Source organism: Caretta caretta, chromosome 3, assembly GCF_965140235.1.
Source record: "Caretta caretta isolate rCarCar2 chromosome 3, rCarCar1.hap1, whole genome shotgun sequence".
NCBI lineage: Eukaryota > Metazoa > Chordata > Testudines > Cheloniidae > Caretta > Caretta caretta.
In genome coordinates this window covers 12,493,283-12,505,800 of record NC_134208.1, presented here as the reverse complement: position 1 = coordinate 12,505,800, position 12,518 = coordinate 12,493,283, and the positions used below count along the sequence as shown (strand labels likewise).

At 43.8% G+C, this 12,518-nt stretch overlaps 1 protein-coding gene across 11 annotated transcripts in view; it reads right to left on the bottom strand.

Moving 5' to 3' along the window:
- Window positions 1-12,518, bottom strand: part of PKHD1 (PKHD1 ciliary IPT domain containing fibrocystin/polyductin) — a 417,278-nt gene that overhangs the window by 343,159 nt on the left and 61,601 nt on the right. For all 11 annotated transcript variants that reach the window (XR_007356005.2, XR_007356007.2, XM_048845758.2 and 8 more), the window contains 3 exons: window positions 10,114-10,392; window positions 6,881-7,011; window positions 4,882-5,017 (listed from right to left, as the gene is read on the bottom strand). Coding sequence is in view for 9 of the 11 variants with exons in the window: in XM_048845758.2 (XP_048701715.2) it covers window positions 4,882-5,017; window positions 6,881-7,011; window positions 10,114-10,392 (546 nt within the window). In the remaining 2 variants the exon portion in view is untranslated. The remainder of the gene's footprint in view (window positions 1-4,881; window positions 5,018-6,880; window positions 7,012-10,113; window positions 10,393-12,518) is intronic.

Sequence of the window (12,518 nt, the reverse complement as noted above, 5' to 3'; positions counted from 1 at the left end):
CAGGAGCGCTTGTATCGATTGTACTGTCGGCGTGGGGCATGGTGGGAAGGGTCTTGAAAGCCAGTGACGGTCGACATGAGCAGCGCAGTGTCTACGTTGGCACTGTATCTACATCACTACATCGACCCTCACTCTAAGCTGCTCATGGAGGTGGCGTTAGTAAGTTGGCATAGTGGGGTAGTTAATTCAATGGGAGCAAAATTTAAGTGTGGGCGCTTCCATAGTTAGATCAACATAAGCTGCCTTTCATCGACCTAACTCTGCATTGCAGACCACAAGCACTGAATCCGTGTATAACAAAAGAAAACTTTTATTAAAGAGGGAAAGGGAATCCAGCATTCATTGGTGAAAACACCACAACTACAATTCAAAAGTATGTAACCATAATCAAGCACCCATCCATAGTACATTGGGCAGTGTCCTTTGCTCAGTTTTCCACCTTGCAGCAGGAAAGTTTGACAAACAAATATCCATTTAACACACCACTCCTTCTCCTCCACTGCATCCCACTCACAGTCGGTTGCCTTAGTCAGCGAAGACCCAGAGTTCAGCAATGCATTCACATAGGTCCACCTCCCACCCCTGAAAAAAGGGGAAGGGGGCATTGAGTAATGCCTCTGTAATGCCAGCAGATGCCAGTTGGCGGCAGCCAGGATCAAACCTGGGACCTCTGGAGCTTAATACAATGAGTCTCTACTGCCTGAGCTAAAAGACACATCTCTCTTAGCCCAGGCTGTAGCAGGCTCATCTCTATCTGGCCTAGTCACTACAAAAGGGGGACAGAATGCCCCCCCCAAGCAGGCATAGATGACACCTCCACCTCTGCAACTGGCTCAACACAGCTGCCGCTGTTATCTCTGCCACCCTTCCCTGGCTGCTCGCTGCCACTTCTGTGATGCCGTATTCTGAGGTTCCCCCACTTAGCCTCGTTCTGACTGAGTTCAACTCTTCGTGATTTCACTGGGTGGTGGGCAACCTCTGGGCAGCTGCCTGTTCATTGTCTTTTACTGCAGCACTGTCCCCAGACCAGGTCTAAGCCTTAGCCCCTAGACCTGCTCATCAGGGAACTCAGCTCTAGTAATAACTGAGCAGAAAAACGGTTCCATCAGCTCTGTCTTTAGGGGAGCGGAGGGTCAAATGTTGTCTAGGATTCTTTATGCAGAGTCCATACCACACCACAAGAACATCTGTCCCAACCCACTCTTGTTCTCACTGGGATTTGGCATCCCGACCCCCCCCTCCCCCCCACTTGGCAAGTGAGGTTCAGTTTAGGGTGACCCCTTCAATCAGGGCAGGCTAAGTACCGTCCTGCTGCCCAACACTCATCCAATAAGGATAACAACACTTCATTAGCCCTGTATTCAATACTAAAGTGAACTGTAACCCAAAACCAATCACTTTGACAAAGCAGTCCTGGCTGCTGAACACGTAGGCAGAGTCGGTGTGTCTGTGCAAATACAATCTGCTCCTGAGGTCTTTTCTCCCAGTGCATTGCCAGATGTCAGGGAAGAGTTCACTGAAAACCTGTTTATGGAACACCAACAGACCCCGGTTGTCGGCAGGCAGGATCGAACCTGGAACCTCTGGAGCTTAGTACATGAGCCTCTACAGTAGAAGCTAAACGCCAACTGCCTGTTAGCTAAGGCTGTAGAGCAGACTCATTTAACTTTCTCTAAATGGGCTCAGTGCCATCACAGTCAAATAAAGTTTGAAACTTTAATATATACAACTTCACAGACTTTCAATGACCTGAACTCTTTGGACTCTCGGTCAATTGTCAGCTTAATCCGAAAATGCCTGGAAGGCATTGGTGTCATTTATTTATTTTTATGATAGGAGGAAAATTATATTAAAAGCCAACTTCTGAATAAGAGGTTAAACCCCCAGTACCATCACCATTCATGAGATTCTATGACATTAAGAAGTTCCATACACTTGTGCTGCCTGCGGCTAGAAAAATCTCCCTTTGGTGTTATCGTATCTGAATAATATTCAGACGATAAAGGACACTTTCCCTTATTTAGGCATTCTGCAGTATTAGAAAATGAAAAGGGGAGAGGGAAATGGAACAGAAACTCTGTGTGTGCAGTAAGGAAGGTGATCAGCTCGCCTCTCGCATTGGTGCTACGTCCAGCCAGGGTGGTGAGCCTAGGGGGAGTTTTATTTTAGTGCATAGTGGAGAGATTGGATAGGCTCGAAAGACAGATGAGAAAAGAAAAAAACTGAAAGACAGGACGGTGTGGGGATGGGAGGGTCTGTTCTTCCTTTCCCCCTCCCTATTCCACCACTCTTCATTCCTGTTCCCTCTCTCTGAAACGATACCATAGGGCTGTGATGATTGTGAAATGGTTGGGTTCCGGTTCTGCTGCGGACAACGTTCTGCCCGTGCTCCTGGAATTGGGTCCCACATCACATGGTCTTCTGGGCAATCTCAAGGAGTGAGGTCAAACTCAGACACGTCCCCCTGCCCAAGAACGGGATCTCAGACCACAGGTATCTTCTTGGGCTGGCAACACGTGGCAGTGGTATTTATATTACAGTAGTACGTTGAGACCCCACTGAGATCAGAACCCCACCGCCCTTCGTGCGGTACAGACACATCCTAAGAGACAGTGTAACCCACACACCTCCTGGGTGAGGTGTTCTGTCCCATCTAGTGGCACCGAGACCACTCAGAGCGAGAGATTAATGAGTTTGCTCTACAGCCTTAGCTAACAGGCAGTTGGCTTTTAGCTCATGCTGTAGAGGCTCATGCAGTAAGCTCCAGAGATCCCCAGTTTGATCCTGCCCACCGATGACCGGGGACTGTCGGTATTACAACAGCTCCTGCCTCAGAGAGTTTACAACCTAAATACACAAGCCAGGTAAATGGATAGGAGAGGTGAAGTGACTTGTCAGAGAGCAGCTCAACAACAGAGCTGGGACTGGAACCCACCTGACTTCCAGTCCAGCTCCCTATCTATCTATCTATCTAACACAACACCGCCTGCCCGTTGCATTTGGGCTGCAACCTCACATGCCAAATATCTATAAGCTATTGCTTGAAGTCTATAAGCTATAAGGCTGTCTCTAACCTTTGTCTGCTAAACTAAGCTCGCTGTGTTGGCTCTGCAGTCAGTAACTGATTCCCCACTCTCCAATTTCCTCTTGGTCCAGATCATTCAGTCCAACCCCAATATATAACCATGGCAATAACCAGGCTGCTGCTGACTGGCAATACTTGTCTCCTCAGAGAGAGAAAGGAGGTGTTACGTTCTAGATATAGTAGGCTGGCGTGAGCACCTTTAATGTTCCTGGCCCAGGAAATATTTGCTAAAAACAAAAGGCTACAGCATCAGGAAACTACTCACTTAAGATAACTGAAAAAAAGTGATAATGGGGGCAGAAGATGAAGTTAGTAAATATTTACATCCAATGGGCTAAGTTTTCAGAGGGACATGGTCTCCACTATTTTATTTTCAGTGAACTGCATATTTGCAGAAGGTGTTGGAGCTGGCCATGGAGCAAGCTGACAGAGGAAATCAGGCAAATCCAGAGCCTGGCTGTCGGCTGCGAAACCTTTCCCCCTTCAGAAATGCCTTTCCACAATAAAAGTGACACTCACACCACTGACACCCCATGTAACCTTCAACTCTGAGCAACCAACAACATTTAAAGAGAAGAAATTCATAAAAGATAAATTAAACATGCAAACTCTACCCCAAGCAGAGTTTTGGCCTTGAAAATGGAGATGCTAGAGAGTCCATCAAGTTCACTAGGGACTTCGCTACAACAATTGATTTTACATGGAATGTGCTCAGATGGGGAGCAGTATGAGGCTGGCTTGAGAATTGAAGCTTTCTGAGAGGCAATATGGCCTAAGGTATAGAGCCTGGTACTCAGGAGACCTGGGTGCTGCTCTGGCACTGGTCTGCTGGATGACCTTGAGCAAGTCACTTGACTGCCCTGTGCCTCAGTTTCCCCACCTATAAATTGGGATTAATGATACTTAGTAGGGCTGGCCAGAAAACAAGAATTCCATTTACTGAAACATTTGGATGTTTTGACAGTTTTGTTCCATTACAGAATGAAAATGAGCCTATTTGAGATTTTTCATTTAAAAAAAAGAGAGAGAGAGAGAGAGAGAGAGAGAGAGAGAGAAAGGACACCCAGAAAAGCCAATAGTTTAGTCATTCGGTCAGTCACTTAGCAGACAGAGGACCCATGTTCAATTCCCCATATCATACTGAGTACCCTAATCACTGAGCTATTGACTAGTCTGTGGGGGCTACTCTCTCTCTTTCCAGAAATTCGATCCTGGCCTGAGATACTGTTTCATCAGAAACTTTTCAGCCAGATCTCTTTTCAAAAGTGCTTTGAGATCTACTGATGAAAAGTGATGAGAGGTGTGTTATTACACCCCCTATTACAGGTATAGTATGGACAGTAGCAAAGCAAGTTCTTCCTCATTCCTGGCCCCACACTACACACATGCTACTATGCCCTGAATTTGGATTACCTCAGGGACGCAAGGATAGGTCAGTCTCTATGGTCCATTCTCATCCCTGGACTGCTCACCATGCCAGCAGGACACCCAGCTGTGATGATGGTTTATAAATATGGACACCCAGCTATATTAAGCTGAAACCAATGACTCTTCTCACATGGGCCACAGGGGCACCATCAGATGGCAAGAGTCTTCACGACTGAACAAGGCCAGACTGGAACTGGTGACCTGGGAGTAAAAGGCTCCATGTGCAAGCAGCAATGCCCAGCCCTCTTGGTCACCTAGTGCCTCTGCCCTGCCCACGTTGTTGGCAACAATGGAAAATGAAACTTTTTAGAGCAGTTAGATTTTTACACCCGCCATCTCTTTGCATCTCGAGACTCTGGCTTTGTCACCTGCTGTGGTGCTTCTGTTTCTGCTCAGCGATACAACGGCTGGATTTAAAGAAGGATCGTACTTAAACACCTCGGGGAACGTGGCAGACTGGGACCCAGCGGTTAGTGTCACAGGGACAACATAGTCTTCATCCCCCTGGAAAAAAGAGTTTGAAAAAAGAGCAGAGATTTACATGTCTTAGTAAAATACAAGTACCTCCTTCCCTTACATGCAAGATTAAGGGCATTAATGTCCTGACCTGAGCTTATCAGCTAGAGAAGCATCCATAGAGCATAAGTAGAACCCAAGACGGGTCATGGCAAGGTGCTGACTAACATGTATGGCCACCACTGCCCTCTGCTCAAGTGTGTGCGATTATGATGCTCAGTCGTGGGTGCCTCCAGAGAATATGAGCCTTAACACTACTACAACAGCCAGAGAGTCTCCTTTAGTGCAAACGGTATGGACATATCTTGCTGGAGCCAAAAGTCTGTAGTGCTAGTCTCACTTCTGTTTGTGTGAAGCTTCACTACTGAGCCTGGTGTTTGCAATCATTGACTTGGAACATCATTTAACCACTTGGACACATGTAGCCTGCAAGCAATCCACCAGTGATGAACATATAGATACAAAAGAAAGGGCCACATGAGCCTCTCCCACGCCCCTGCAAAGTGATTCTCCCCAGAGGGGTGTAGCCTGATCTTAGATTATGTATTAATTATATTGATTACTTAAGAATCCCCAGTTATCACTTTGAGGGTTGACAGGTTCTTGCCCCAAGATCAAGCCCAGTATTATTTAAATTATTATATAGTTGGGAACCCTGATGTGTACAGTTGCAACACTCACAATATAGGAACTCTTTTATATTTACAAATACAGTTTATTAATACATTTAGCAGAGTCACAAACACCCCAACTTAGTAAGGTAGATAGAGATTCTACAGAATGTACATCTGCACATCCATATACTCACATCAGCCCTTGCAGAACAACCTAAAATGTTAGCCATCATCTTCCTCATCATCGCCCTCCCCATCATCACCAGTGGCCATCATTCTGGCACCTCCCAAGGACTACTTCTCTCTCTCCTACTGCCCCTAGGTTGGGATGTCTCTTTTATAATATGTTACACTAACACCGTTATGTTTGATGCATATTCAGTAGGGGATTTTTCCCTTCTCCTTATTTGTATTTCCTCACCTCATTGATGTCGGAAAGTCTTTTTCCTATAGGTTAGTATATCAATGATCTCAACTTATTACATAAGTCAATTCGTTACCATGGCCCTTTTGTGGTTAGGTATCACATTTGCTATTTCTGTCCTAACTGGTTATTTCAGTTCTTTCCACGCTCTGTGGTGTACCTGTTACATTTAAAAGGGTCTAAATTTAGGAAAGCCCCTATGCCAATCTATTTCAATGCATCCTCTATGTTAAAAGTTGCAGTCATATATGGACCTTATGCTTTAGCTCCATTTATCTAGGTGAAAGGTCCCAGACACATGTATGCTAACTTTGCCTTAGCTCACCATACAGGATGTGGCCTGCAGGTCCCTTGTGTTACAGCCAAAATATACCCTAACATAAACCTATTATAAAAAAACAAATAATCAAACCTATAAGAAAATAAGAAACTTATAAGAAAAGGAATACATTTGGCAAGCAAGCAGGCTAGCCTTAAATGTATCTCATGTAGCTATTATGTACATCAGTTCATTGCTAGGACACTTCTGTGGCTGAATTATTTACCTGTGGTCAGAATTTTCCCTTGAACTCTATTTTCAGCTCCCCAAATACTTGGGGATTTTCCATTGGGCCGTTTATCTGTTCAAAGATCAGAGGTGTCAAACCTTATGCCAACTTGCTGAAGCTAATGTCTTACAGTATACAGGCCTGTAGGTTTCTTGCATTACTGCTGAATATAATGCAAAGCAGAATATGATGCAACTCAGTAAATATAATGAAGGCAAGCTAGCCCACTGGGCTACATGGACAAGTATGAAATGCTGTTTCTTACCCGAGAGGGAACTTCACATTCAATCCTTACTGAGTTGCTGGTGTTGGTGTTAATTGGACAAGGCTGAGATCCAAACAACACCAGGCTTACCCCATCAAAACCAGTCCCTCGGAGGATCACTGTGCACCCTCCTACAAAACCAATGATTTCATTGTAAGTGCAGTGTACAGAAAGTGTTATATCTGACATTGTGTGCTAGCAATGCCCCTCTGCCATGTACATTGGCCAAACCAGACAGTCTGTATGTAAAAAATTAAATGGACACAAATCAGTCATCAGAAATGGTAACATACAAAAGCCAGTAGGAGAACACTTCAATCTCCCTGGACATTCAATAACAGATTTAAAAGTAGCCATCCTTCAACAAAAAAACTTCAAAACAGACTTCAAAGAGACACTGCAGAACTAAGATTCATTTGCAAATTTGACACCATTACTTTGGGCTTGAACAGGGACTGGGAGTGGCTGGCTCACTACAAAAGCAACTTTCCCTCTCTTGGTATTGACACCTCCTCATAAATTATTGGGAGTGGACCACATCCACCCTGACTGAATTGGCCCTGTCAACACTTATTCTCCACTTGTAGGGTACCTCCCTTCTCTTCATATGTCAGTATATTTACGCCTGTATCTGAAACTTTCACTCCATGCATCTGAAGAAGTGAGGTTTGTATCCATGAAAGCTTATGCCCAAATAAATCTGTTAGTCTTTAAGGTGCTACTGAACTCCTCATTGTTTTTGAAGATACTCTGTAGCCTCTCCCTCTAGAAGTCTGAGTTTCCTGTGTTTACAACAGTGGAACGCAACTCAAAACTTAAGCCAGGTCTCTCCTGTGGGGACTGCAGGATAAACAGCCCCAAATTAAGCGTACACTATTCATGTGTACTTTATATCCATTAATGCTCATAAGTTTTGATATCTGCACTGATATCCGTATGCAAAATCATGTGTGCATTTTTTGAGAGAATTGGAGAGGCATTTTAATGGAAGAAATTAAAAACACAGATGGAAACTGTAACTCTTTCCAATTACAAATGTTCAAAGCATGTGTAATGTAGGATAACAATATACTTGTTTTTCTTTTTAATGAGTGAAAGATCATTGCAATCAGAAGAGGAGTTGGATTACTGGGCGTGTAGTGAGAGGAAAAAAACAAGGCCAAAGCTTTGTATCTACTTCTTTTTAAATGATGTACAGCAGCAATTCTCAACCTTTCCCTGTACCAGGACCCCATCCATATAAGAACAGAAACATCTGGGACCCCCACTCCATCTAGCCATAAGGAAAGGAGGTGGGGGTTGTGAACCCCTGAAGCCTGTTCACAACCCCCAGGTTAAGAACTCCACAGCAAGGTGACTTCCAACTTCATCATAGAGTGGACCACATTTCAATAGACACTGCGTCTCCTGGACCCATCTCCCTTCTCATTCACTGCCATGTGGCTCACCTCCCCTGCCAATCAAGCCTGCCCAGGCCACCTCCTCTCCCACTAGTGGTCAAATAATGTCCTTGTGGCCACTCCCGAAGTTCTTACATGGCAGAGTAACATTAGGGAAGTACTGAATGCATTTTTAGCGGCTTTTAAGGCGATGTAGCAGCTGGAAACCAGGAGAAACTGACACCATGTGACCAGGCAGCTCTCCAGGGACCAGTAGGAAGTGTTTTGCAGGCCACTGGTGATCCATGGACTAGCTTTCAGAAAATAGCTGCAAGAACAATCTGAGGTTTGGAAAGCTTGCCTTACATTGAGAGATTACAGGCTTGTCTACAGATAAGTGTTGTACTGCTTTAACTACAATAGTATCGTTTAACTATACTGGTATAGTCAAAGCTGTACAACCCTCCCCCGCAGTGTGGAGCAGTTATACTAATAGAAAAGTGCTTCTGAGACTGCTGTCTTTATGGCCAGTACACCAGGGATTGAATGGGAGACCCTACAGATCAATGCATGAGTCACTGTCACTTGAGCTAATGAGCCAAACCTCTGCCCCTAGAGGCGGCAGCTACTCATGTCCTTTGCAGATTAGCATGGAGTGGAACTTATAACACACACCAACCAGTGGGTCCCACTTATATCAGTATAGCTTATTCCGATATAGAGAGCAATCAGCTATTCCAATATAAGGCACCTTTATACCAGTATAACTGCATCCAAAATAGGGCTTGTCCTGGTATGATTAGGTCAGTAGAAAGAAACCAGACCCCTAACTGAAGCTGATATATAAGTCAGCTTTCAGAGGTGTACCAGACTTTAGGAAACAAAGAGAAGATTAAGAGGTGACTACAGGTAACTACACAAGGAGAACATCTGATAGTAGCAGACTTTTCAACTGAGCAGAGAAAGCTGTAATGAGATTCAATGGCTGGAAGCATAAATGCAGGCTAGAAATAAGATATAAATGTTTAACAGCAAAGGTGATTAACCATTGAAACAATTTACCAAGGGATGTGGTAGATCCTTCACTCAAGTTCTTTAAAACAAGATTGGACACCTTTCTAAAATATTCTCTCTATAGGTCTCCAACCTTTTTACACCCAAGATCACTTTTTTAATCTAAGGGCAACCCAGGATCTACCCTGCCCCTTCCCTGGGCTTGATACAGGAGTCACCTGGTAGAATTCTCTGACCTATGTTATGCAGGAGGTCAGACTAGATGATCATAATGGTGCCTTCTGGACTTAAACTCTATGAATAGCTTGGGAATGTTTCTTTTTCAGAAAGAGGAGATAGTGCCCTCCTTTTTCCTCTTATATTTTAAAGGTGAGGGGGAAAATATTGGTTTGGGCTTTGCTTTTTGAGGTTTTCTCTGTAGATTTTGTAGCTAGCCACAGACACAATTTCCATTTGGTCACTCAAAGTACACAATGTAGTAATTTATTACACTTCGCAGGCCGCATTCAAAATGACATGAGAAAATTAGCCATGAAACTCTCACCACTATCCAGAGCTGTAGCATACACCCATATCCATCTGCACTGCAAGACAGCTAGCCAGGAGATGTAGCACCCCCAGTGAAGAACCAGAGCCAGCTGCCATCTTCCTGAGAAACACTGCCCCTAGAAATTAAACTTTACTCCATTGGGCACATGTAATGTGCCTGGTCACTCCCATGTCAGGTGGAGAGATGAGCCGCTAAAGCCCCATATACAAATGTTGAAAAGACACCCTATTAAAAGCAATAATGCTAAAGGCAGATATTCATGTGAGAGCTTATATTGAATTCAGACATACCAATCTCTGAAGCTGTCGGAGGTTCAATAGCTTCCAGCCTGGGCTTAACTCTCAGGTAGATGCCCTGTCCTTTGCTGGCATTGCAAGCAAACCCATACGGTCTCACCAGTAATGTAACCTGGTACAGTCCCATTGGTAACACGTTCATCCAGCAAACTATACCAGTTTGATTTGAAGTCATGACTTGGCAGGTCGTGTGGTTCACCTCTATCTGCAGTGCTTGGCTGCCCCCAGCAAAGCCAGACCCTGTGATATAAACTCTAGCGTGGAGTCCGTCAGCTGGAAGGATAAATTAAAACAAAATTACAAATCTGTTGCTAAGTAATGACACCCAAATTTGCTTCCCAAGAACAACGAAGCTGCTTAGGCTAACTGTGCCTAAGCATTTACGGCAGTCACATCACCCTAGTTATACGAGTGCCTAGCAAAACTATCGTCATCACAATGTAAAAAATTGTTTCCCTCTGCTCCTCCCGAGTCGGTCACATTCACCTATTGTCTCTTTTCTTGCACTTTTACTGTGATCTGATATGGTGCCTAGCACATTGGGGTCCTGACCCATGATGGTTCATAGATACTACTACACTACAAACAACAGAGGTCTCCTATGCTTATCGTTTTCCTCCATCTCGAATCTATACCTTCTTCTGGTCTCTGCTAAAGCTAGGTGAGTGCTGCAAGACACCGTGTGAGAACAGAGTAGATTAGGAATTTTCCGTCTGAATGTTTTTCTAACAGAAAATGCAGTTCCCACAAAACTTAATTTTTTCCACGGGAACATTCAACCCAAATTGGAATATTTCATTTTCATGAACTCACCCAAAACGTTTCATTTGGAATCCCTTCAGCAGGACATTTAGCTGCATTTCCATAGCAACACATTGCCTCATGGGAGTTGTAGTAGGAATTAGGAACAAGATTGTGTGACTTATGTGACCAATCACACACCATGAGCAGTAGATTGGTTGCAACCAATCTATAGGCTGAAATATGTTTGCTTGGACAGTGCATCAAACAGATGAACAGCACACACAATTATCTGTTGTCAGACGAACTGAATAAAGAGGTAAATTTTTTTCAGATAAATTGTTGACCATCTCTAGTCCTGCTTTTGTGATACTCGGTCCATCTTATATATTATATTCTGGGATAAGAAAGCTATAAAATTAAATGGCCTCCATCAGTTTAATTCTATAGGACTAGATCCCGGTGTGATTTAACATAACTCAGTTGACTTCAGTGTAGTTATGCTGATGTACAACAGCTGAAGATCAGGCTTTGTCATGGGGCAATGTGCCTGACCACACCTCCTTGTGGTCCCGTGTGGCCCTGCACGGCTCTCTGCTCTCAGGGTTCAGAAATAAACCACTCACACCCAGAGTCTTTAAACAACAGTCCCCTTCTCCTGGGGTCCAATTTAGTTCAATCAGCTTACCACAAAAGAGCTCCCCTTTAGGTTCAGGGGTCTTCCCAGCCCTGCTGCTTGGGCCGGAGGGGACTTCATAGATTTGAGACCAGAAGGGACCATTGTAATCATCTAGTCTGATCTCCTGTATAGCATAGGCCATAGAACTTCCCCAAAATTATTCCTAGAGCATCTTTTAGAAAAACATCCAACCTTGATTTAAAAATTGCCAGTGGTGGAGAATCCACCACAACCCTTGGTAAATTGTTCCAGTGGTTAATTACTCTCACTGTTATAAATTTATGCTTTATTTCTGGTCTCAATTTGTTTAGCTTCAACTGATAGCCTTTGGCTCGTGTTTAACCTTTCTCTGCTAGACTGAAGATCCCATTATGAAATAGTTGTTCCCCACGTAAGTACTGATAGACTGTAATCAAGTCATCTCTTAACCGTCTCTTTGATAAGCTAAATAGATTGAGCTCCTTGAGTCTATCTCCATAAGGCATGTTTTCTAATCATTTAATCATTCTCATGGCTCTTCTCTGAACCCTCTCCAATTTCTCAACATCCTTCTTGAATTGTGGGCTCCAGAACTGGATCCAGTATTAAAGCAGTGGGTGCAGAGACAGAGGTAAAAATAACCTCTGTCCTGATACTCAAGATCCCTTGTTTATGTATCCCAGATTGCATTAGCTCTTTTGGCCAGTGTCACACAGGGAGCTCATGTTCAGTTGATTATCGACCCCTACCTCCAAATCTCTCTCAGAGTCACCGTTTTCCATGACAGAGTACCCCATTCTGTATATATGGCCTACATTTTTTATTGCTATAGGTACATATTTAGCCATACTAAAACTCATATTCTTTGCTTGTGCCCAGTTTATAAAATGATCCAGATTGCTCTGAATCAGTGACATGTCCTCTTCATTATTTACCACTCCCCCCAATTTTTATCATCTGTAAACTTTATCACAGTGATTTTGTTATTTTCCCAGTCATT